General features: G+C 37.0%; 2 protein-coding genes across 3 annotated transcripts; one reads left to right on the plus strand and one right to left on the minus strand.

The window, feature by feature from the left end:
• The first annotated feature begins 226 nt into the window (after positions 1–226).
• On the plus strand, positions 227–6,052 carry LOC106920258 (5-hydroxytryptamine receptor 3A-like). Its single transcript, XM_014991168.2, has 10 exons — positions 227–452; positions 1,118–1,284; positions 1,796–1,840; positions 2,096–2,205; positions 3,206–3,375; positions 3,682–3,842; positions 4,037–4,247; positions 4,740–4,922; positions 5,342–5,415; positions 5,593–6,052. The coding sequence occupies exons 1-10, from the start codon at positions 413–415 to the stop codon at positions 5,827–5,829; spliced, it is 1,398 nt and encodes a 465-aa protein (XP_014846654.2). The 5' UTR covers positions 227–412; the 3' UTR covers positions 5,830–6,052.
• A 249-nt stretch (positions 6,053–6,301) lies between these two features.
• adam9b (ADAM metallopeptidase domain 9b) lies at positions 6,302–21,992 on the minus strand. 2 transcript variants are annotated; one of them, XM_014991165.2, is made up of 22 exons: positions 21,837–21,992; positions 21,402–21,511; positions 21,224–21,297; positions 20,654–20,732; positions 20,491–20,567; positions 19,465–19,657; positions 19,315–19,377; positions 17,829–17,900; positions 17,504–17,673; positions 17,295–17,385; positions 15,089–15,219; positions 14,780–14,951; positions 11,590–11,679; positions 11,304–11,499; positions 11,013–11,121; positions 9,348–9,528; positions 9,169–9,255; positions 8,974–9,079; positions 7,692–7,821; positions 7,495–7,594; positions 7,272–7,309; positions 6,302–6,917 (listed from the first exon to the last, which is right to left on the minus strand). In XM_014991165.2, the coding sequence occupies exons 1-22, from the start codon at positions 21,904–21,906 to the stop codon at positions 6,794–6,796; spliced, it is 2,463 nt and encodes an 820-aa protein (XP_014846651.2). In that variant the 5' UTR covers positions 21,907–21,992; the 3' UTR covers positions 6,302–6,793. The 2 variants fall into 2 exon arrangements, with proteins under 2 accessions (XP_014846651.2, XP_014846652.2); XM_014991166.2 differs by having other exon boundaries at positions 21,402–21,508; positions 21,837–21,989.
• Positions 21,993–22,902: the final 910 nt, after the last annotated feature.

Consider the following 22,902-nt stretch of genomic DNA (forward strand, 5'->3'; position numbering starts at 1 on the left):
AAATAAGACGGATAATAAATTGCTTATTCTTATTTTTAAAAATACAATAAAGTTTTGTACAAAAAAAAAAGCTGTAAAAAAAATCATTTAATTTCAACCATATTTATTATCTTTCAAGTATGAACCAAGTTGTAAAATTGCCAAATAAAAACCAAATTTTCTTCCACTTTTCAATTTTCTCTAATTTAAAAACAAATCTACTTTTTGGAATCTTAACTGCGCCAGATATTGGTGTAAGTATTTCATGTTTATACTGATAAATAAACAAATAAACCCATCATATCATAGAATTTGATTAGGGATGAGGTTTGCCCACCCCTTGCCTATGAAAGATTTGGCCGTATAATATTTCTGCAGTGATCTCATTTGCACACTTGCTGTTCAACCATCGTAGTGCCTGGACTTCATAGAAATGTTGCTGAGGGACTTCATTCTTCACTTCGTCCTTATAGGTATTATTATTAATCTTGTTATTATTACTATTACTATTATTATTAAAAACTTAGAATAATATGTCAGGATTGTGTTACTCTAGAATCTGCTTTCTAGACTACTGTGCTCTCATTTTTATTTGCAATATTTCTCTACTAGCAGAAGCAGCCTCCATCCCCTATTAAATTATATTTATTTTATGAAGCTAAGGGTTGTTTTTTTTTTTGTTTGTTTTTGGTGGTGGTGGTTTTTACAAAGAAATTTTGAAACAGTTGAACCTGTGTAATGTTATCTTGTAAAGCTGAAAATAGTTTAAACAATAATTACCCATAGAGACAGGTTCCTTTATACTTTACAAATAGATTTTAATTTATTTATATTTTCTTACCATTGCGGTATTGTACTTACTTATGGTAACTACATCAGACCTGGAGGGTTCTGTCAGACTCCGGGGAATGTAAAAAGCATTGTTGTGGTTAACCATAAGTGCACATTTATGTTCAAACATTGGACATTTAATAGATAAAATGTGAGTTCTCTCTGTACTGATCAGCAGAGACTCATAAATTATGAATTAATTTCAAGATCACAAGTAAATAACACAGATAAAGCTGTAATCTATAGAAGAAATGTTTGCATTTTTCTGCCATTGTGCCTGGATTTTTCTTTGTCTCTGTGTTTGAAGTTGTAGAAGTGGCTTCCTCTGAAAGAGTGTGTAGTTATCAGGAGGTTTTAAACTACCTGAACCTGAACAGAGGCAATGATCTGTTTTCCTTGACCCGACCTGTGAAAGACTTCAGAAAAGCCACAAAGGTCCATCTGGAAGTATTGCTGTATGCTATCCTGGATGTGGTAAGTTGGGAAATTGCCAAATTTCATATATCTGGGTGATAAATATGTGCAAAGCTAAGTTTTCTTTTCCTTCAACTTTCACTACAATAACCCAATCTTGTCAGTTCAGACGATATACCTTTATTGTTGTGTCTACCATTTGCCAGGATTAATATTTTGAAGTGCTCAAACCTATTGAAGAATTCAAAATAGTAAATGTCTGCAGAAACAGTCATGATTGCAGTATAACTGCAGAAGCATTTTCAAACTCTTTTCTAATTACATGTATCAGCTATATATGCTATTAAATGATAACTTGTGTGCAAACTGAATAAACAAGTTAATACTTCAGCTGTTACATATTTCTTTGTGTTCTCTTCTTTTACATTAGCAAAGGAAAAACATTTTTGTTACTGTGCCACCTTTTAGTGAAAATGGAGTACATATCTTTTTAATTCACCTAATTTGAAAACATAATGGTCACTTTAAATTTATTTATTTTTTTGGTCTTCACCAATATGCTTGTTTGCAGAGAGAGATTGACCAGACATTTGTACCATATGTTTGGATAGTTATGGTGAGTATTATCTTTTATTAATATTTCTCTGAGCAACAAAATTATAATTAAGGTAATTATGCAATTTGTAGAATGTATGACATTTTAAATGAATGTCAGATTTCTCCAGTGGAGACTCAAGTTAAGGTCAACGCAAACACTGCTTTTGGAGGTTCTTCGACCCAATTTTGGACCTCAAGCTTTCTCAAATGTTTATATTTCCAAATTGTGTGTAGTATTAAAATTTGTGATCACATTCTTTACTTTTCTCCATAGCACTGGCAGAATGACTTCATTTCCTGGGATCCCAGTAAATTCTGTAACATCACAAAAGTTACAATTCCCACAGATATTCTGTGGAAGCCAGATCTCACCATTGATGAAATGTAAGTGTACTGTATGGATATGCATGCACTTGCTCTGTTTAAACAAAACTAACTTTTTGTTTAAACATCTAAATGATAACTTTTGGACCTAATGGAAAGACAAGAAAATCTGTCAGACACATGAGACAACTAACACAATACTCATGCAGCCCTTTAATGAGTCCTCAAAGTGGCAAAGTCCTAATGAGTCCTCAGCAAGGCAAAGTGGAAAATCCCCAGTGGTCAGAACCTTTCTAAGTGACTCTAGTGGCTGAATCATCTCAGTCCAGTCATTACAATCTCGTGCAGGATTTCAGATGAAGAATAAATCAGATGAGCCGAAGATTTGTTGTATTTTGTTGTCAACAGAAAATAAGTAAATAAAGATAACTTTCATGGCACCTTTTAAGGCACTTTGCACTACCGTGTGCTGTTTGGAGAGTCAGCATGAAGAATCAGCTACTCAGGAATGGGAAGGAAAAAACAAACAAACAGAAACTCGCAGGAGTCACATGATAATGTGAGTTTGTGATCACAAAACTCAGGAAAAGAGGGGCTGATATACAAAGACAAGCAGGGAGTTTAAAATATATGCAACTTACCGTATAATTGTGAAAGACATCTAGCTTACAGTGAGTTACATATGCAGCAGAGAGCAAGTACTGGACTATGGAAAGCCAAAAGGTCACAATTTTGTCAACTTAGAATGATTATCTCACTGTTTCTCTTCATATATGTTTCAAAATACTCGACTACAATCAGCAGAGAAAGTAATTTAAGTATATTGGGTTTAAAGCTTTCCTTCATGAACAAAATGAGTAGGAAAGGACAAGATAGCATAAGTACAAAATATGGGTGTGAACTGGTTAATGTCCCCATAGGTTGACATACCAAAAGAAAAGAGCACAGTGGTGGAAAAATAAGAGATGAAAGTTACAATATCCACAGTCTGGTGCTGGCTGACAAAGTGTTGCTTTGTCCTGACTGCATGTATCATAAATGAAATATTTCTGTTTTGCAGGACAGAAAGGGACAAAGCCCCTCCAAGTCCTTACCTCACCATCACCAACAATGGCACAGTCTTAATCCAGAATGACCAGGTGCTGGTCAGCACATGCATGATGCAGGTTTTTAAATTCCCATTTGACGTTCAGAGCTGCACTCTCTCAATTAAATCAGTTGTTCACTCCGGTAAGTCGGTTTTAAGCTGTTCTTCTATTTTTCAATTGTGTTTTTAATTTCTGTGATTACTAGTGCTTTAGTGCTGATTGCGTGAGACTTTACAACACATAGTTCGAACCAGATTTTTATCTTATTGAGATATTTTAGCTCATTGAGGATTTACCAGCAATTTTAAATCACTAACTTCTAGATGAGATAATGAGACAGATTATTGTCCAACTGCTCGCATTGATGCTGTTACAGTTGCTGTTAAAGTACCGCTGCATGCTGTGTCCATTTCCCCGGGTTAAAACATTGTTTTCTCTTCAATTCCAGTTGAGGAAATTAACCTGTTATATTCCTTGAACTCCTCAGTGACTACTAATTGGTCACGTGAGTTGATGAGAACGCAGTACGAGTGGTTGTTTGTTAAAATGACAGTTACCAACAAAACGGTTAAACCATTTGGATCCCAGCAAGACACAATTATTTACACTGTAAGTAACTGGTGGCTTCTTATGTTTACCGTCAGTCTGTGTCTTTTCTTCAAATAATGGATATTGTTAATCCTAACATACTCACAGCAGCTTAGGGAGTGTAATAGACTGAATTAGTGTGAGTTTGTGAAGTGTTAAACTCACAGTAGATCTAGAAACCAGAACAATGACATGTCCAAACATCTGTTTTACAGATCTATATGAAAAGGAGATCTATACTCTACATTGTCAACTTCCTGCTGCCTGTCCTCTTCTTCTTGTGCTTGGATTTGTCCTCCTTCCTGATCTCAGACAGAGGAGGTGAGAAGATCAGCTTCAAGGTCACGGTGCTGCTGGCTGTCACCGTGATGCAGCTCATTCTCAATGACATTCTGCCGTCATCGTCAGACAGGATCCCGCTGATTGGTAAGTGGGTCAAGTCCTGCTCTACTCTATTCATTGGTTCTGAGATTTTAATGATGTAAAACAATGTTCTGGGAAGATGCAATGAAGTTTTAAAGATAAAAATGAAAAGTTTTTTGCCTTTTTTCCTTCCAGAATGGATTCAACATACAATTTCCAATCGGTTAAAAACAAAAAATATTCAAAATATTCATTTTGTAAAAATATGTAAACTGTTTTTGGAAGATGTTAACCAGGCTAATATTAAGGTTTTGGCCTTCCCAGATCCCCAATCTCAACACAGCTGAACATTTGTTGACCGTCTTTCAAAGTCATGTGGAAAATGGGAATGAAACATAAGGATAATTTTTTTAACAGTTTACTACTGTGATAAACTTGTTTCCCACTGTTTAATTTTATGTTTAAAGTTTTGAATAACTTGTTTCAGCGGCATTGTCAAATATTTTAAGTGGTGATTTCTTCATTGTCACCATCTTTATAATAATGTCTCCCCAGCGGTCTACTGCATTGGGATTTTTGCGCTGATGTTCCTCAGCCTCCTGGAGACGATTTTGATGATGCATCTGATGGACATCGAGTCTGAATCCCAGGAAAATGAGAGGAACAAACGACACAGTTTGGAAGACGGTTGTGCAGACAGTGAAGATAGAAACGCCAACTACCGAAGCTGTGAGAAAGGTAAGAAGAGTAGCTTATGTGCTCTGGGCTTTTAACTAGTAAACTCTTAAGAAAATGTCAGGTAAAACACAAATTTAACATCAATACAAAATTTAGTTGAACAAAACTAAAAATTCTGTTTAGAAACACTTTCTGATATTTTCTGTACATGTTCAGTACAATCTGGATCCAACTGAGACGATTCATTTCAATCTGAAAACTGTTCTGAATTTGGTCAAGACGTAAAAGAGAACTTCAAGTTTCAGTATTTTACACTTGTTAAAAACTTACAGTAAAAACAATGTTATGTTTCTATATAGAAAAACACCTACAACACTAAACTACCAGTCTGTTGGAGGAAGAAAGTCCTTATCTTTTGCCTTCCAAATATTCTAATCAGCAAACCTGAAGGCACAATGTGCTTTTTCTGTTTCCTCTAGAAGAGAAGAACTGGTCTGGGTGTTCATGTATCTGTGGTGTGTCTGCAGACAAGATGCCAAATGACCTGGGGCAGGTTGGTGTTAGACCCCCACTGGAAAGACTGCTTGAGCAAAAGTGTTTTGATTTCAGCGTCAACTCACACTCATTCCTTATAGTTTTCTGTCAGAAAACAAAACAGCTCATAAAGTGGCCTGCTGTCTAATTATAATTTTTAGAATCTCAGTTTTTAACCGGGTCATCATCTTTCCAGGGTTGCAGCAGCCGACTGACGGAGCAGCTGCAGGTGTTTGTCAACTTCTCAGATGGACTGGAGGAGTTGACAAGGATGCTGTCTCTGCTTGCGAACAATGCCAAGGAGGAAGGGAAGCCTGGCTTTTGGACCAGAAAGATTATCATCATCAACCGAGCTTACTTTATACTCTATGTAACAGCTTCCAGCTTGTTCTTGGGCCTCCTGTTTTCCATCTGGACTGCTGCTGACGAATAAGGTTTCTGTTTCAGGCTCAGAAACATTTTAGTTTTAGCTTATGCTAATTGAAAAGTAAACTTGTTCTGATATAGGTATTTAAATGCCCAGTAGGTATCAGTCGTACCGTTACGTTTCCTCAGTCAGTAATGATTTGGAGCCATGGCATCTTCTGCTGTTAAAGCAAGCAGGTTTCTTTAACACTTCAGCAGCATTATGGGCTGAATGAGGCCGAGATTTACGATGATCTGAGAAAACTGAATTTGGGGTTTTTACTGAAAGTAAGCCCACGTCAACAAAATGAACAGAAAGAAACATACAGTGTATACATACATACATGTATCTCGTGTGTTATGATTACACGAGTTTCACTTCATAAGCTTAATTACATGCACTGATAAATCATTAATGAAATGCAGCTGTATTTTAAGAAATAACCTGAAACATATGTAAACATGATATAAATGCACATTCAAAGAGAACATAAATCTGATTGAAATAGATAACAAGCATCTTTTATTTCATTAAAATCAATATCAAAAGAACTTTCATGTTTTTATTTCAGCGCATCGTGTCTTCAAAAATTATGACTGACCAAAATGTGGATCATGAGAAGCTCATATGTGTAAAATATATTTGAACTAACTTCATTACAATCTTCCGGGCTATATTACAATATCAACACTCAAAGCTAACAACCTTTTAAAAATATGTTGGAAGAAAATCCATAAGATTCTTTCTTTTTTTGTATAGACAATTAATGTGGCTGATTTAACACAAAGTGATAAAGACCGAATAAAACCCACCCACTCCGATACTTACAAGGTGCATCCAACACCACAAATACAAAAACTACAGTCAGCTTTAGAGTGCATACAAGTCCCAGTGAGTGTCTCATTGTCACAGTGGTTTAAAACAGTCTCTTTTTGTGAAACACACTCATACACTCACAGCGTCCCTGACATAAAGTGAGCATTAGTTCACTTTATGAACTAATGTCTTTCACGGGGATCGGCCTTGGCACTCCTGGGCCCTGAACTGGAGCTGGAGGTCGGGAAGGAGCCTCGTTTGCTTCCTGGGACCAGTAATCCACTTCTCCATACCTGAAACTGACAGCATATTTGGGCTCAGTTAAAGCTGTAAGTTGTGCAATGAAAGGCTTTAATTAATCCGTGTTATTTTGTATTCTTCCATAGATGGAAAACTTTTAATTTTACCAACTGGAATTATAAACTAAATTTGATTAAACTGCATTAACTGGAGCAAAGTTGGAATGAACTTAAATACATTTGAATCTGCACTGATTTGATTATATATTTTAGTTATTTTGCTTAGTAAAAAGCCTTGAGATTTTTTTTTTTTTGTGAATTATAAACTTGATAAAACATAACTGAATTAATACAAAATTAACAAAAACACAGGTTCACAGATATTAAATATGTTTTGAAAAATAAAATGCATACCCTGAAATGGGAACAGAGGTCACTGTTGGAGCTGGAGGCTGGAGTTAAATACAGAAACACACAAAAAGAAAACAAGAAATATCCAGTTAAGATATGTCTAAAACAAAAAGCAAAACAGGAAGATATGAACTGAAACATTATTTCTGACAAATGTCTTTTAAATAAAAAAAAATAATAATAATAATAAAGCTGCTGCTGTGACTACTTTGACATGTAAACTTACCCTTTCAGGTGGAACTTGTCTTGGAGGCTGAATTGTCACATCTGTTTGAACGTTACCATTTGTTGGTGCATTTGCATTTCTGTTTCCTGTACTGCGTGTTCTTTAAACAAAAGCAGGAAAGATTTTTCTGAAAAACATGCACATTTTAAAAGACTATATGAATGCGTGTTGTAAGTTAGACATTTTCTGTATTTTACTTTTTTCTTCGTTTCAAGCAGATGTCTAGGGAATCCCTTTTGAACACGTAGAGCAGCACCAGAATGGCAGCGACGAGAAGAGGGACAATCAACAGGAAGAAGATCAACAGCCCGTTCCTGAGGGAGTAATCTGAGACAACATTGAACTCAGAGATGATTCGCCAAGAAATGTGATAAGCAACAAATAACTGACATCTGCTAAACACCACTTACAGGTTTCCTTAGATGTGTAATTCACTCATTTTGGAGAATAAGTAAATCAATCTGTTGATGTGCTTTTAAAAATATTCATAAACATCCAAAAACTAAAAAACTGCAATGTATTTTTTAAAGAACAAGTTTGGATTTATCATGCATTTCCCATTTTTAAGATACAACTTACAACCATTAACCAACTCCTGGCATAATTATGGCTTGATATGTGACTACTCTTTGTTGAATTTCTAGAATTCACTTAAATTGATTTTCTTAAAAATCAGAGCAGTAAATACGGAGCACAAACTATCAATACAACTGAGAAGAAATTTATACCTATTCTTCTTTATTTACTTCAAAATCAGTTTTGAGAATTATTCTGCTAATGGCAGATCCAGCTTCAACTATTGACATAAAACTATTTGATGGAAAATTGGTTAGGATGTGTGGGAACAAAGAACTACCAATAAAATTCCCTGAACACTGTCGTATACCATGGACTGCTGGCCACCCAAAAAGAAGAAAACTCGTTCTGAAAATCATCAACCTCAACTATAATTGATAAGCTACCCACATATACATGCCAAATCCTTTTTCAAGAAACATTTTATGATCAAACTCTCAAGCATGGTGGTGGTAGCATCACCCTGTGGTATCATGCTGCCACTGATACCAAAGGAGGAAAAAAAACACAAACATGTCCAAATTCTCATGGATCACAAACACTTCCTAAATGATTTCAGGAAAGATAAAGTAGGCCAACGGTGCTTATGCAAAGACCAAGTTCTGTGGATTATGCCTAAAAGATGGATCAGAACCAAGAAACCAACCAATTTAAATGAACTAACAAACGTGTTGGGTTTCTCTACATCGATGTGAGATTCATTTTACAAATTTGGCAACATGTGAACTAAATTCTTGTTTTCAAACCTAATTAAGGTTAGTAGTTGATCAACATCCAGTTGAAATCAATTAATAATAAACCAAAACGGTTATGATAATCGTTCCCAAACAAAGTTTAGACTAAAACTCTGTGCAGGTTGTAATTCTACAACTTTGTGTGCACATTTAAAGAATTTAAATGTACCTATCATGGCAGGACCGCTGTCGATGCTGCCACCTCGGCCTGCTTTGTTGCAGTTGGGTGGAGCCCAACCGTTGTCACAGTGGCAGTGTCCCTGATCGTTGCACACCTGGATGAATGAAAAACAGCCAGTGAAGTGTCTGGCATTTCAATATTGACTGATAAAAGAGTTTACAAAAAGTTAAAGGCTTGTTTTACTCCTCGTCCACTGCAGGTGGTCTGTGCATCGCAGCCCAGCTTTGGGTCCAGAACTGACGCGTTCACACACTTGAAGTCCACGCAGGTCTAAAGTAGAGGATCGAAAACATCCAGTCAAACTTAATCTGCCGTTTTACTTCCGTCTCCTCAACAGAACATTGTAAATATTATTGGCTCACCTTTCCATTGTCACACGGACTGCCGGGGTTAACATAAGCCGGATCCAGAACGTCGGTTCCAAGGTTGAAATCTGCATTGATACATTTGGATCCCTGAACTATCTCAATGCTGATTTGGGCACCAGCAGGGTGGTTGTTTAAATCCACATTAGTGCACTGCACCTTTCCACATTTGGCATTCCTATAAAAGAGATACTAGTATTACTGCAAAGTATATATATTTTTAAATTCAACTAGATGCCACTTTATTTCTGTTTTCTTCAAGATTTGCAGTTCACTTGCGTCTCGGTAATTAAAATAAAAATGCAATTCTTTTTACAGAAATCAATAGCCAGCTGATAAAAACAAATATCTCAATTTCCACATAAATGAATAGTTAAGACCAATAAAAAAAAAAGGAAAAAAAAAAAAGATTTTTCATAAAGAAATTTTATGGCCTACAAAAAACCCTGATACCCTTTGAAGTGAAAAAATTAGTACATATACCTGCATTTTTTATTTTCATAGACGTGTCTGTTTCACTTCGTATGTACGCAAGCGGCTTTCTAAGCACACGTAGTGCAGGAAGCGCGTGCATCAGATAACGTACGTGACAATCACAGAGTTCAAGGAAGGTTTAAAGTGGGTGTCTATGCAAGTTAAGTTGTTTTTATTAAGTTTTCCCTCTTGTGCTTACTTTTCCAATATGTGTGTGAGTCAAACAGGATGCGGTTTTAACTGAAATGTATGCAGCTGTGCCGCTGGGCTCTTCTCTACTTGTTTGCCTTCAGTGACAGAGCCTTCGACCGCTTCAGGCCTTCGAAATAAAACATTTAAAGGCAAAGATTGATCTTTCTCATTTCTTATCAGTTTCTCTACCCTTTTTGTTAATAATTTCCAGAGCACCTTCACAGGGAGGGTAAGCCTCAAAGCAGTCATTCCTAAAGAAGCAATCAGTGCTTCACAAGTATCCAAAGGATGGGCTTTCACAGTTCCTGTGTGTCTGCTTCACCAGACGTCAGATGTGCTTTACGTGGGCGGTGGGAGGAAAAGAAAATCTCAGCTGTTGCTTTGTGGTTTAAGGTCCTCTGTTTTTAAGAGAGAAGTAAAGTTTGGATTTTATGTAGAAGTCAAGGCTCCAGAGATTGACTGCTGAGTGGAGTTGCATAAAGTCTAGCTTTAAGTTTCTTTTGCAAGTTCCTGTCATCTGTTAGTGCAGGTCTGTCTGACGAACTTCATGCTTCCGTCTGCCGGGAAGCTTCAGGTCAATGAGGTTTTCATTTTTCAGCAATACTTACAACTTTCCCACAATGTTACCTGTACCAAATCCCTGCTTTAATGTCTGTGGAATCTCTAATTACTTAAAAAAAACAAAATCTAGGAAAAGATGAGACACTAGCCCAAATATACGCATGAGCTAAGCTGCTATGAAAGCAACCCAGGCCTCCTGATCACATCAGTACACGCACAAGCTGATTCCTTTTGGAACATGTGCCGCACTGATGCAGCAAGTCATGACAAGAAATGACGTACCAGTATGTCTTTCGGTATGTCTATGCACAGTAAACATCATTTTAATGTGTTGCATGTGGCAGATTTTGAATTATGGTACTGAAAAGACCATTTTTTGGATTATATTTTAATTTACTGACCCACACCTGAAACTTTTGAAGTGTTAGTACTTACGCCACGGTACATTTGATGTAGCCTCCACTGCTGGTGATGCCACAGTTCCCAAACACGTTGCCCTTTACATTTTCATATTCAAAGCAAATATCATCTGCCTTTTTTGCACCTATTGAAGAAGGAAAGTATCAAATATGAGCAGCAAGAGAAGAAATTAAATTACTTAACAAGAGAGCAAAACATACGTCAATCATTTAATTCTTTACAAAAATAATATTAGATCGAACAGTGACCAGCACAAGTAACGGCATAAACCAAATGGATTTTTCGAACGATCACAACAGGACATACCCGATCCAAACAGTTGTAAACACTGGTAATCGTACGTCTGGCAGCGTCCTTCATAGCAATAGGCTGCATCGTTTTTGCATGGCAGTCCATCCATGATGTAAAAGTCTTGAGGGCAAAATCCACTTTTGCCATTACAATACTCCGGAAGATCGCAGACGTCGAGTGACTTTCTGCACTGAGTTCCAGCCACTTTGAACTACCAGAGACAAGGAAGTAAAATTAATCGCTTTGACATGGCGAGGGCAAAAGGGATGAAATTTCACCTGTACTGAAAGGGTTTGCAGACCTGACACTTCTCACAGCAGTAACCATGAGCACAAGAGGAACCACGAGTCAGTTTGCAGGTGGCAGCATCACAGCACTCATTCTTACATTCCTGTGTGAAATAAAAAGGGAACAAACTATAACAGCACATTATACATCCAAAATGAACTGTTTTAACTCTGAAACATGCACACAATAAGAACATCTCAAATAAAAGAACAGTGGAATAGATAGGTAGATAGATAGATAGATAGATAGATAGATAGATAGATAGATAGATAGATAGATAGATAGATAGATAGATAGATAGATAGATAGATAGATAGATAGATAGATAGATAGATAGATAGATAGATAGATAGATAGATAGATAGATAGATAGATAGATAGATAGATAGATAGATAGATAGATAGATAGATAGATAGATAGATAATACTTTATCGATCCCCATACAATACATAGCATACAATAATAACAATTTTTTTTTAAAACAATTAAAAATATATACCTCATTTATATGTTTTTGGAAACTTCAACAGCGGTTTTCTAAAGGTTCATTAGGGAACTCCTTTTTAAAATGTTTAAACAGAGTTGCCTTGATACATATTTTTCAACTATATTTTAAAGGAGCAAAGCCTGGATCACCTGTGACCTGAAAAAACTGCTTAACGAGGGGACAAAAGCCTTCAGGGAGGGGCAGAGGGAGTTACTGGGGAGTGTAGAACAGTAATGTTGATATTAGAGCAAGGAAGGAACTGAAGAAACTGCTTACCAGGGGGAAAAGCCTTCAGGAAGGGACAGAAGGAGTTATTGGGGAGTGTAGAACAGTAACTTAAAGTTAAAATTAGAGGAAGAAAGGAAGTGACATAAGGAATTGTTGGGAAATGTTGGCAGAGCAGCAACTTAAAGTCAACATTAAAAGCAAGGAACACTTTTGCAATGTCAGATTCTCCAAAACACAATCAGTGTGTCAGCAGCAGTACAGGAGAAGCACAGAGCACTGTACTCTCATCATTCCTTTTCACTCTGTGCACATTCGAATTGCATAACAAGTCTAAGTCCACTGGTCAGCAGAAATACTCAGATGACTAATCAGAGACGGACAAGAATTTGAGTACAAACAACTTTTTGACCTCTTTGTTTCCTGTGTGGAAACAATCCTCTTGTCTTAGACGTCAACGAAACAAGAGATGATTGTACAAACAAGGAGAAGTAGGAATAGGTCAAACACCATGTCCCTCGTGGAAGAGGAAGTGGTTACGGTAAAGGAGTATAAATATCTCATATCTTGGTTGTCCAACCAGATAACTAGATTGGACTTGAGACACAGTTGCAGCCATCTGTGAGAAGAGAGAGTAAAATATACTTCTGGAGGAAAACTAGTTCCTACAGTATTTGTAGCAAAACGCTACATCTCTTCTACGTGTCTGTCATGATCTGATGGGGAAGCAGCATCAGAATCAGGGACTTAAAAATCTTAAGCTGACAAAGAAGGACCCTTCAAAAGACTAAAAGCACAATGAGCATCTTTGTGAAAAAGAGAACAGAACAACAGTGTTTTCAGTCAGAGTTTTACTCACATCGTCTGTAAATACAGACCTGTCCCATCTACACAGATTTTACTTTTTTTATAAGAGGGCCCCTTCACATAGGAAAAAAAGACATTCTTTGACGGGTGAGGTCAAAATTATTCGTGCAACATGCACAATGTGTGTTTTTTTACTGCCATTAAAAAAAAAAAAAAAAAAATGTCAGTGGAGAGCTCTGAAACTCTAAATGGCACAACAATTATAATTACAATAGCATTTTGTTATTAATGTTTTCTTCCACTCACACTGCTTCTCTACAAAAAGGGATTTTCTCTTGTAACTCTTCAGGTAAAATGTCAGCCTGGAAAACAAATACCATCCTTTAGTCTCCCAGTAACCAGCCTATGTGCAATTTGGAGGTGTGCACAGTTCTCCTCAGGCGGAAGCCCTTTTACACACCACGGCCAGGGCACAGGGATTTCTGTGCAAGGCATCCAAGTACGGCACTCCTATTGAAGGTTGAGGTCTTTCATTGCTGTTGCTTGAGAAGATCTTTTCTGGTTGAAGCCAGTGCAGAGGCAAGGTGTGACTTGCCTCTGGCTGTTACAGTGAATTATTACTTGAAAGTGCTGCCAGGACACTAATTGTTCAAGCACTGGCAGGAGCCCAACTACACAATCTACTGCTGTTATCAAGCTCCTCTATGCCATACTTGGAAAAGAATGCTGCCAACAAGATACCTAATCAGATCCCTGTAAAGGTTTTGAGCATGCTCAGACAGTATGGGAACTTTGTTTGTGATACAACCCTGAACATATCTTCAAGAACCTGGAAATACTGTCCATGTTCTGGTTGATTTTTAACTCCTAACTAGTGTTTTATAGGTCAGGAGGAGGCCTAACTCTGACCTATAAACTACTACTTACTTCAGTTAAATTTAATTTAGTGATGTACTTTGATGTGTGAATCATTGTCCACAAAAAGGCGACATCAACACAGTTTCTGTGTCAAATTCACACAGTAGGCACTAAAGCTTCTGTGCACCAGTTTGCAAAGTCCAGAAATCCAACAAAAACAAAGAACAATTTTTGGTAACACTTTATTTGACAGGGTGTGAATAAGACTGACATGACACTGTTATAAACATGACATAACACATGTCATGAACATGAATAAGCCTTCATGAATATTTATGACTGGTGTCATAAAGCGTCATTCGGTAAATCATGACACTTTTAATACAAAGTTGACAATATTCAAAATGTCTTCATTATGACAACTTGACATTAACCAAGAAATCATGATTTGTCATAAATTTGTTATAAAAGTATTACTGATTACACTTTAAAAATTATGTAGGTAAGAGATCATGTTAATGACACTGTAATAACTTAATGACATCGTCATAAATGGTGATACTTGTTCAACTTGATGAAAGAGGAATTGTTAATGACTATTTTTAAAGCTTACTTAAATCTTTATTGTTCGTCCTACTTGTTCCGCTTTATTTCAGGTAGGGAGAAATAATTACTGTTTTAACGTTTTTGACAGTGTAATAACACTTAATGACATTATTATGACTACTATTATGACATATTTATTACATATGATCATTATCGGTCATGTCAGTCTTATTCACAACCCGTCAAATGTAGCGTTATCCAATTTTCTAACTTCTTTACCTCTTTTGTGCCACAGTCGCATTCCTCTCCTTTGTCCAGGCGTCCGTTGCCACATTCAGCGGTGCCAATCACGTCTGATGCTGAAGGTTGATTTCTAAGACACACGCCTCCCCCGCGGACAATCAAAGACTCAAAGTCTTGCTCGCTGCATTTACTGAACTGGACGGCACCGCTACAAAGTAACAGCATTAAACAAACAAAGTGGGCTAGAGTGAAACAAAAGTAATGTCAAAAAGCTTCTATGTTGTTTTAATGAAAAACTATGAAAGAAATATGGATACAGAACACAATAGGTGGATAATGTTTTACCCGGCTCCCGCTGACATGATGCAGCTCTTTCCGTTACAGGTGCAGCCACTGGAGTCGTGATTCATGCCCAGGTTATGGCCCATCTCATGGGCCACCACAGTGGAAACAAAATTCAAGTTGTCATTGCTGTACTGTAAAAACAAAGCGTGGTATTTAGGTAAAAACCTTCTGCACAGGTTAAAAAAAAAAGAAAAGATCTGTTTTTAAACATACAACCATGGCAAGAGAGCTGGCAAAGGTTTATGCTTTTAAGATTTTGCATTTCATGATAAAAACACATCTAGATCTTGCATAGTCCTTAAAACTGAGTAAATATGATTTAAAATAATATACAAGTTCATTTGTTAAGGAAAGCTAAGCTAAAACTGTACTTGGTGTAGAAAAGTTAATTTTGCTGCTTCCATAGGAACTGAGAACAACAACTGGATTTTACTAAGCAAAGGTATTTTTTAGCCAGTTGAATAAAAGCCATTGTTTTGGCAGTTGCCAGGTGTTGGTAATGTTTATGATTCTAGGCATGCATATAACGCCATGTCTGACTAATAATAGTAAGAAAAAATAATTCACAGGGGAGGACATCCAACAGCATTCATGTTAAGTGCAAAACTCTTAAGTACAATGAAAATGATCACATTGAAAACAGGTTATAAACAGCATATGTTAATAATAGTGAAACAGGAGTTGAAGTTAAAGGTGCATAGAACTGTTTTGCAAGTTAAAACAGCACAAATAGAAAACATCAAATACGGTTCCTTCCATGACTGTGGTCTCTTTTTGTAAAGATGTGAAAAAGCCTTGAAATAAATAAATGTAATGGACACTGAGTGACCAGAGGACCTACTCTTTGCTACATAGTCAGCAATGTTTTGACAGTTTTTTTTTATACCTCCCTTCCCATCACCTTCACTTCACTTAGTAACAATATACATTTCTGTCCTCATGCAGCTCAGTTTCTCACTTCCAGTTGATCAGGCAAGTAGATATTTTCTTGCAGCTATTTTCTGGTTTATGTAGGTCAGCATGCATCTGCAATACATAACTTCTTGTCTTTATGATTTTGAAGAGCATTAACTAGGTCTCTGCTCTGTCCAAGGAAACAGGTCCAAAGGTTAAAAGCTTAAAAATGACTATGTAATCATGCATCAGATAAGAAAGGTTTATGGATGCCAGCAAGTTTGAAGCCTGCATAACAAATTTGCTCCAAATAAGTACTGGATTTTATTTTTTATCTGTGTTAAAGCAAAAAAAAGAAAAGGTTTATTATAATGCAAAAATGGCAACTCAACTAAGTTTCTAACTTTGTATATAATAAAATGTCTTAAACTTAAGAAATCTTCTCTAAAACATGAAATCAAAGCTTTGTTTAAGTGGCATAATACCCAGAGCAATAAATCGGCATAAACACAGCATATTAATGGTCTAGCATGGTGGTGGAAGGTTAATGATATGGGCTAGTTTTGGAGTCGCAACTAAAATTATTTTAAGCAGTCACAAGATCCTTAGTAAACCAAATCACTCCACTCTGAAAAGTGAAGACACTCATCAATCAGATGAAATCTTACCAAAATAAAGCCGTGAAGCGGAAAGCAAACAAGAGCAGCAACCTAAAGCAAAATCGCTAAATAAATAAAAAGCCGAGGCACTGCACTCACTAATCCGAACTTGACTGAAGAGGTTGCAACAAAACCTCAAGCAAGTTGTGCAAAATAGATGCAAACAGTTCTAAAAAACTAAAAGCATGCAAGTCAAGACTGGAAAAATATTCCTTCATAATGGCATGTTAAACTGATAAGGTGTTATCAAAATAAATTTGTGTTGTTCGGCAGATAAACCACCAGCCACTGAGTCAGTGGGTGTTCTTAGTTTTTAAAGGTAGTTTTTGCATTTTGACTCCAACTCTTTACATCAAACAAAGAGTTTATAGATGTTACTTTCTACTTTCTGCAGCAGCTATAAATACACACACAGCCATTTGTAAATCAGAGTGCCAAAAGCATCTAAAAAATGCGGCAACCGAAAGAAAGAAGGTTTGCCATGGAGGTTAGAGGCATTCCAGTCAGACCTGTTTCGCCGGTGTGTCACTTAGAGCTTGAGACAGTCAGCAGTCCCCCATTAATAAAGCATACCGTGTCAGATTTCCTGTAAAAGCTCATTGTGTCAAAGCACCGTTGTGTCAGCAGGGGTTCGAGGTTAAAACAGAACCTACCACGTTAATTCCTCCAGAGCTCGCAACGGAGCAGACGGTGCCAACGTAGGCCATGCCCAAAACGCCACCGCCGTATGCCCCCGACCGACCGCTGGCAGTCACATGGAGAAACAAACAAGGTTAAAGTCTTCTCTAACAACCTCAAGCACAGACAGAAACCTAAGTTAATGGCTTGTTCTGCTAAATAAAAACAGACGAATGCTACTTACACAATGAGCTGACCGATGTCGTGCCTGATCTTTGGCAACAGCGTGCTCTTCCTCCATTTAACAAACTCTCCCAGCACCTGTCCAGCAGAGCCGTCCACACTGAAAGGATTACTCTGCTTAAAAATCTCCAGGCCCACAAGCACAACTCGGATATTGAGCGGTTTGTAGTACTAAAAGAAAGAAAGAAAAAAAAAGAGGCAGATTTATGTTAGCATCAGCGATTATCAGTACAATTGAGGCAATTCTTAGTTTAAAGATTGTAAAGATACTAGAGCCTGTGCAAAAGAATAACAAAGATATCTACAAACACGGCAGAAACTCTCACCCCGTCCAGGAGGTTTGCCATTTGCACCATCTCCTCTCTGACTGCCGTTTCATTTTGTTTCTTGTAATTATACTGTTAAAAAAGGTCAAATGTTTACAAAACCAAACCACATTCTCAACAATAAAATAAACGTGCATAATCATTTGAGCCTTTTAGCATAGCTCTGAGTCACATAATTGCAATGTTTAAAAAGTTCAATATGTTACAAGAAGATTGATGACTGCCAACGTATTATTTCTTAGAGAAATGTTACACTAAGATCAAACTCTCTGATGGAGAAGATGAAAAGATGACAGATGAAGGTAAGCGTTTAGGAAACGCCGAGAAAGATTTTTGAAAGAGATTTTAGAAGTTTAAAAAGTAAACAACCTTCTTTACTGACAAACTTTATACATTATATAGTAGTGGCCAAAGAAAGCATATAATTTTCCATTTAAATGCATTTATTAAGCTTAAGGTTATGGTGTATCACTTGAAAATTTTTCAAATAACGCCTTGTTAAAAATTACAATGCATTTTGTTAGTGGGGACACATTTATTAACATGTAATGTATCTACATTAATAGGTTAGAAACTATAGAATATTGAACAGATGCTACACAAAGTGTCTAAACCAGTTGCAGGACACCAACAATTATGAACTAGAGTTTCAGACCGCTGATTTAAAGGAATGTCTCTGTAGTGGTTGTTGTAGTTATGACTAATTCTTATCAGGGCCTATTTAGACAGACCAAAGTTCCCTCTGAAAGTGAAAGATCACCTTTGAGCAAATAAGTTATGTTGTCTTTCTGACATAATCAATAAAAGCCACAATAATCCCCGGACTTTAGTTCTCATTGTTCATAGGATGTCTCATCCCTCACAACCTGTTGCTCCTGAACTCAGATCAAACAAGTTCTGCAGTGACGTTGCTGATTTGGTAGCTAAATTGAGAAGAAGACAAGCAGGATCTGGGTGCACCTCTGGTAGTAGCTTGACTATGACTCATAAACCTTCAGAAGCAATAGGACATCGAGATTATTGGATCCCTTAATCTGGTGCATCCAAGTAAAAAAAACAACAAAAAAAAACAAAGTCTCAGTTGTGTTGCTTCAAGACTCCATACTCAAACATTTTTTTTTTCAACAATTATTCTCTAAGCCAGTGGTCTCCAGCTCCAATCCTCAAGGGTCGGTATCCTAAAACTTTTCGATGTCTCTCTGCTTCAGCACACATGGGTTGAGTCCACTTACTAAGGGACGTGTCTGGAACACCAAGGTGTCCAGGAAGCATCCTAACCAGACACCTGAGCCACCTCAACTGGCTCCTCTTGACATGGAGGAGCTGCGGCTCTACACCGAGTCCCTCCTGAAAGACTGAGCTTCTCACCCTATCGCTAAAGGAGAGCCATTTAAGTCAGCCGTGTCTTCATCACGACAGACCAGTTCATTGGTTAAATCAGGATGTATTTTACTGATAAAACAAAAAGTAAATCACAAACACTCACCCTGAGGTTATCGACGACCAGCACCAACTCTACGTAACTGGTTTGAGGTAAAGCGCGTTTTCTCTGTTGAGACAAAAATGAGTCAAAGGAAAAGGATTTAGACAGGAAAGCCTCCATTTTACACTCTAAACATTTAGATGTAGAACGAACCCTTAGGAGAGAAGTCATGGACTGGGCAGGCTCAAAGGGTTCATAGTTGGGCGTCGATGTCGCTTCACCAACGACCCCGCAGGTGACTGGCTCGGAATGAGAGTCCTTCAGGAGGTAGAGAGCGTGCTCGTTGGTGGTGGACGCCGGAACGGGCTCGAGTCCAAACGTCTCGTTTTCAAGGAGGACCACACCCCTGTGGAGACGTAGAGCACAGCAGGCTAAAGGAATGATATAGACCGGTTCCATGGAAGTTCAGCGGCTCAGCAATCAAATAAAAATGGATCGGTAGCGATGAACTCCAGGGAATGGCTGCATGATATTGCAAAAACAGAGAGTTGGGTTGTAGTTAGAACACATTTTTCTCAAACTTCAGGCTTAGAGTCATAATAACGTCTTGGTTATTATAATTTTAGAGTCCCAACCTGAATGTGACAGAGAATGTTTGGAGGGAGCTAAAGTTTAGGGTGATTTCTCCTCAGAAATGTGGAGCTCATCAACAAAAATACATCGTCAAAATACCAGTGGAAAACTGCAAAAAGCAGCTCTGTGATCAGTGATTGGATCTGACTGCTGTAACAAATGTTTAGGAGGGGTATAAATGATTTTCAAAATAGCATTTTACAAAATAGAAATAAAAAAACAAATGCTTTTGAAAGTTTGATGATCTTTCCAGAGTCGCTAGTCTCATTTTATTTTGTTTTATTTTTGGAGCTTCTTATCAACAGAAAAAGGGAGGCTGGTCACAAGATGTCAGACTAAAAAAAGCTTTTTAAAATAACAACCTTTAAGCAGACAAGAAATGTACAACTCATTAAGTTCACATTTCTGGAATTTCTTTTTTCTTTTGTTGGTCTGATGAAATATTCAAATCACAAAGATCACGTTTTCAATAACTGTAAGCAGAAAACAAAAATAAAGGATTGAAAATGTGCTTTTGTAATTAATTAATTAAGTTCCTGAAATAAATAAACTTCAACTGGAATGTAAAATGTTCTGCATGCCAATAATCCAAGCAAAGGTAGAAACCTGAGGCCGGAGCACGTGCTGAGCGCAACCACTGAACCTTCGTATCCCTCCACCGACCCATGGTAGTAGCAGTTCACCTGAAAATTTAGAATAATGTAATTTAACACTTTTTTTTTTCTTAAAGCAGTTCTTATAAGGACGAACGGCCAATCAGGAAACTCACATGCTGTCTTGGATATGAGGTATTGTAGTTACCGCTGGCATCACGAGAATACTGGACAAAATTTGGGTGTAAAAATCCTCTGAGTAGAAGAAAAAATAAATAAATGTTTCATTTTGAAGATTAAAAATTACCAGTGAATCTTAAAAAATTGTGATATCATCCAAAATGTAACTTAGTTCTGCAGTTAAACTTAAAAAGTGTTCCATGTTTTTTTTTTTTTTTTGTTGCTAATTTGTTTTGAAAATCTGGCTCACAGCTAATCAAAAACACAAATTTCAGTTGCTTAGAACAATACCCAAGATCTTTTAAAACAGTTAAAGAACTCTGACCATCCTCAGACTTTTGGAAAGTTCAGTGGAAGGAAGAACTACCATGATGCAAATAATTGAGTTTTCATTATGTACAAGCCATAATCATACTTCGACATACACACTTAAAACAAATCACTTTCTCTATTGTAAGTAGGATCGTAGCATTACTCTTAACTGGATCACTGCAATAACTTAAAAGTTTTGATTTTATTAAGATGAACCTCTATCGCCTTCAATGTCCGTGATGATGAGTTCCTACCTGTTCTTTTCCAGATGGAGAATATGCTCTTTGTTGTTGATCATCAGCGTGTAAGATACTTTATCTCCATATGCCTATATGAACACAACACAAACAAACAAACAAAAATAATCACGTAATTATACTAACTCAGATAAAAGGAAGTTAAAGAACATTTATAACGCCAGGAACCTACTACCTCTTCTGTCTGTGAGGTCCGATTGAGACTCCTTGTCCACCTGTTGTTGATCACTTGTGGCTTTACAATGGAGTATTTGGGCAGTTTTGATGTAAACCCACTGAAATCTTCTGGAGGTGGAAAGGAAACAATGCAAAAATACTGCTGCGAAGGAACACTTTGAATAGCAAATGCTAAGAAAGGAATCCATACGCAATCCGAGCACACACCCAGAACAATTGAATTAGGTAACATTTCAATCAATATCCTTTTGTTCTGTTAAATAAAACAACACGATTAAAGTAGAACATACTTCCAGAAGCTGGCCTGTCAATAAATCCGAGGTCAATTAAAAATACTTCTATGACCCGATCGGTCTGAGAGAAATACAGAATTAAAGCGACTTCTCTTTTTCAAAACGAACCAAAAAAAAACAACAATTGAAATATCACTCACCCTTGTTTTCTATCTCAGAAATACATAAGTGGAGGATAAAAGCTATGAAAATAGGTTTCCTGATAATCATGATGGTAGAAAAATGTAAAACATCAACATCAGGAAGTCTGATTCCGATAAGACGTCTTTTTCTTTCTGCTCAGGTGCTCTAGTGGGCGTGGCTATGATAGGTGGGCGTATTCCGGGAAAACGCGGAAGAAAAATTACACTTGGGTGACTTGTAAAATCTGTTTTAGAAAGTCACAGTGTTTTTAAGGATAAGGTTTTCAACTGAAACTTTGTTGCCATTGTTTACCAGGCAAAGTTTTGTCATGAGTCATTTGGGTGCGCACCTTTTTGTAGCTGGTACAGCAGTGGATGCCGTAGGTGGGCGTGATTTGAACTCTTTTTTAACCTGTGCAACAAGTGGTTTATAACTCGGAAGTCTCTTTCAGATCCACACACAGACATAAAAGGCTGTAGAGGAATCCGGACCGTAAAGGCAGATACAGCTGCTGTTACCAGACTCGTCCACAAGATGGCATCATAGTTTAAGGATCAGAAAAACACAGATCTTCAGATCATATTAGAAACAGCTCGGATGTTTAGCACATATGGAATGTAATAATTTATTGTTAACGCTATTATTCATTTTGATTTCACTTAGAAATAGGGTAATTTTTTTATTTAAATATATGTCAGGGTTTATATATAGTGTTACAAAAATATTTTTAAATAAAGTGCCGTTTATCCCAAAAACTGAGTTTACAGATGGTTTGATTTCATTGATCAAACCATCTTTTATGAGGATCTGCATTCCTCTCACCAGAGTGAAAACGCCAACATGTGTCTTAATTTCCAAAAATTGCCAGGAGTTTGTTTTTACTTGAATCTTCAATTCTTTTCTCTCTCACACTGTGTGTTTTTTCATTGCCATATGCAGTATCTTTGCCTCTCTAACCCCCAGGCAACCCAAATGAAGCTGCTTCTGCAAGATAACATTTTATATTTGTAAAGGGAAAAAAAGAATTGCATTCAATTATTAAATTTCCAATTAAAAGAAAAAAAAAACTCCCCCAATGGTCAG

The sequence above is a fragment of the Poecilia mexicana genome, unplaced genomic scaffold, assembly GCF_051168715.1.
Source record: "Poecilia mexicana isolate PSO_F unplaced genomic scaffold, ASM5116871v1 scaffold_19, whole genome shotgun sequence".
NCBI classification, from domain to species: domain Eukaryota; kingdom Metazoa; phylum Chordata; class Actinopteri; order Cyprinodontiformes; family Poeciliidae; genus Poecilia; species Poecilia mexicana.

Coding starts and splice junctions, on each gene's coding strand:
- LOC106920258 (XM_014991168.2), top strand. CDS start 413: ATGTTGCTGAGGGACTTCATTCTTCACTTCGTCCTTATAG. Junction 3,376..3,681: donor TAAATCAGTTGTTCACTCCG/GTAAGTCGGTTT, acceptor CTTCAATTCCAG/TTGAGGAAATTAACCTGTTA. Junction 4,248..4,739: donor AGACAGGATCCCGCTGATTG/GTAAGTGGGTCA, acceptor ATGTCTCCCCAG/CGGTCTACTGCATTGGGATT.
- adam9b (XM_014991165.2), bottom strand. CDS start 21,906: ATGATTATCAGGAAACCTATTTTCATAGCTTTTATCCTCCACTTATGT. Junction 7,595..7,691: donor TGCTTGAAACGAAGAAAAAA/GTAAAATACAGA, acceptor TTTTGTTTAAAG/AACACGCAGTACAGGAAACA. Junction 6,918..7,271: donor ACCTCTGTTCCCATTTCAGG/GTATGCATTTTA, acceptor ATATGCTGTCAG/TTTCAGGTATGGAGAAGTGG.